Source organism: Aaosphaeria arxii (assembly GCF_010015735.1).
Source record: "Aaosphaeria arxii CBS 175.79 unplaced genomic scaffold BU24scaffold_53, whole genome shotgun sequence".
NCBI classification, from domain to species: Eukaryota; Fungi; Ascomycota; class Dothideomycetes; order Pleosporales; genus Aaosphaeria; species Aaosphaeria arxii.
In genome coordinates, this window is record NW_022983526.1 from 1 (window position 1) to 1,224 (window position 1,224).

At 45.8% G+C, this 1,224-nt stretch overlaps 1 protein-coding gene across 1 annotated transcript; it reads right to left on the reverse strand.

The window, feature by feature from the left end:
* On the reverse strand, positions 1-876 carry BU24DRAFT_498094 (uncharacterized protein; the record flags this gene model as incomplete). Its single annotated transcript, XM_033534331.1, has 5 exons — positions 691-876; positions 585-644; positions 441-538; positions 148-394; positions 1-102 (listed from the first exon to the last, which is right to left on the reverse strand). Coding segments are annotated over exons 1-5 (610 nt in total), but the record flags the coding sequence as incomplete, so codon positions are not given.
* Positions 877-1,224: the final 348 nt, after the last annotated feature.

A 1,224-nucleotide genomic window follows, 5' to 3' on the forward strand; every position in this document is an offset into this window, starting at 1 on the left:
GCCTAAAACATCCGCCCTTGTCAGGAATACTTATCCTACATGTAGGACATGTCCTCGCTGTTTCAAACCATTCTTCGATGTGAGACTTGCAGAATGAATGGCCTGCTTGATGTTAGCTCTGTTGGAGGAAAAAGAGTTACGTCATACCACAGGGCAGATATCCACATCCTTGGCTCGGTAGTCCCTCCTCTAAGCATAATGTACAGGCGGTACCATAACATTTGATTGCACCTCGCAAACCATTGTGGCGGCATTTCATCTTATCGATTACAATTTGGGGGAGTATTGTTTCCTTGTGCAACATTATATCGAGCACCGCCTCTTCAAGGATGCTGACGCCACGTGCGCGAATTTGGTCAAGGACCGGTCGAACCATGCACTGATTGCAGGAAATCTATCAAGTTTAGTGAGGCAAACAGTGTCAAGGGATTGAAACCTACGCATTTGCAGAACGGAAAAAAGTAGACTATCTGGGTATCGGAGATTGCAACCATGCAGTCAGAACAATGCATTTCCAGCAACTCATCGTGTCGTTCTTCTGTTGTTTGTTAGAATTGGTCATCCTTGGACAACCTCTCACCTGCCTACGCGTCTTTTTTTCCTTTGGCCCGTTGGAACCATTTGCGGTTCATCGTGTTGCTCTTCTATTCTTTGTTAGATTTGGTCATCCTTGAACGAGCTCTCACTTGCCTTCGCGTCTTCTTTTCCTTCGGCTGGTCGGAGCCGTTTGCGAGATCGAACTCATGTCTGAATCAGATTCGATTAAGACCAGGTCGGCATCCATATTGGCCATGCTGAGATGAGGAGAGGAATGATGCTTTCAGGAGCGAGGAAGACGTCTATATATACCAAATTCACCCTGTCCCACGTGATGACTGAAGCGATGGCGGTCTTCTATATCCTCACTCGCCAAATTGCCGACAAATTCACGCCGGTACTCCGGAGTCATAGAAACGTCTAGCGGCACACGTAGAATTGCGTACAGCGAGCGACATAATACCACACAGACAGGAAGGGTGGACAAAAATTGCGATCCGCTTCATTCGGCAGAGCAAGTTCTGGACAAAAGTACACAATTCATAATAGTAGAGAGAATATGTGTAGTAACCATTCGCCACAAAGGGCCATATTTTAGGTCAGATAGTAGTTATTCATGTTCTTAGTTGTCCCATGTTCTTTTCGTTTTTCAAAGATATCGCGATGAAACGTCCGCCTAGAATCAAT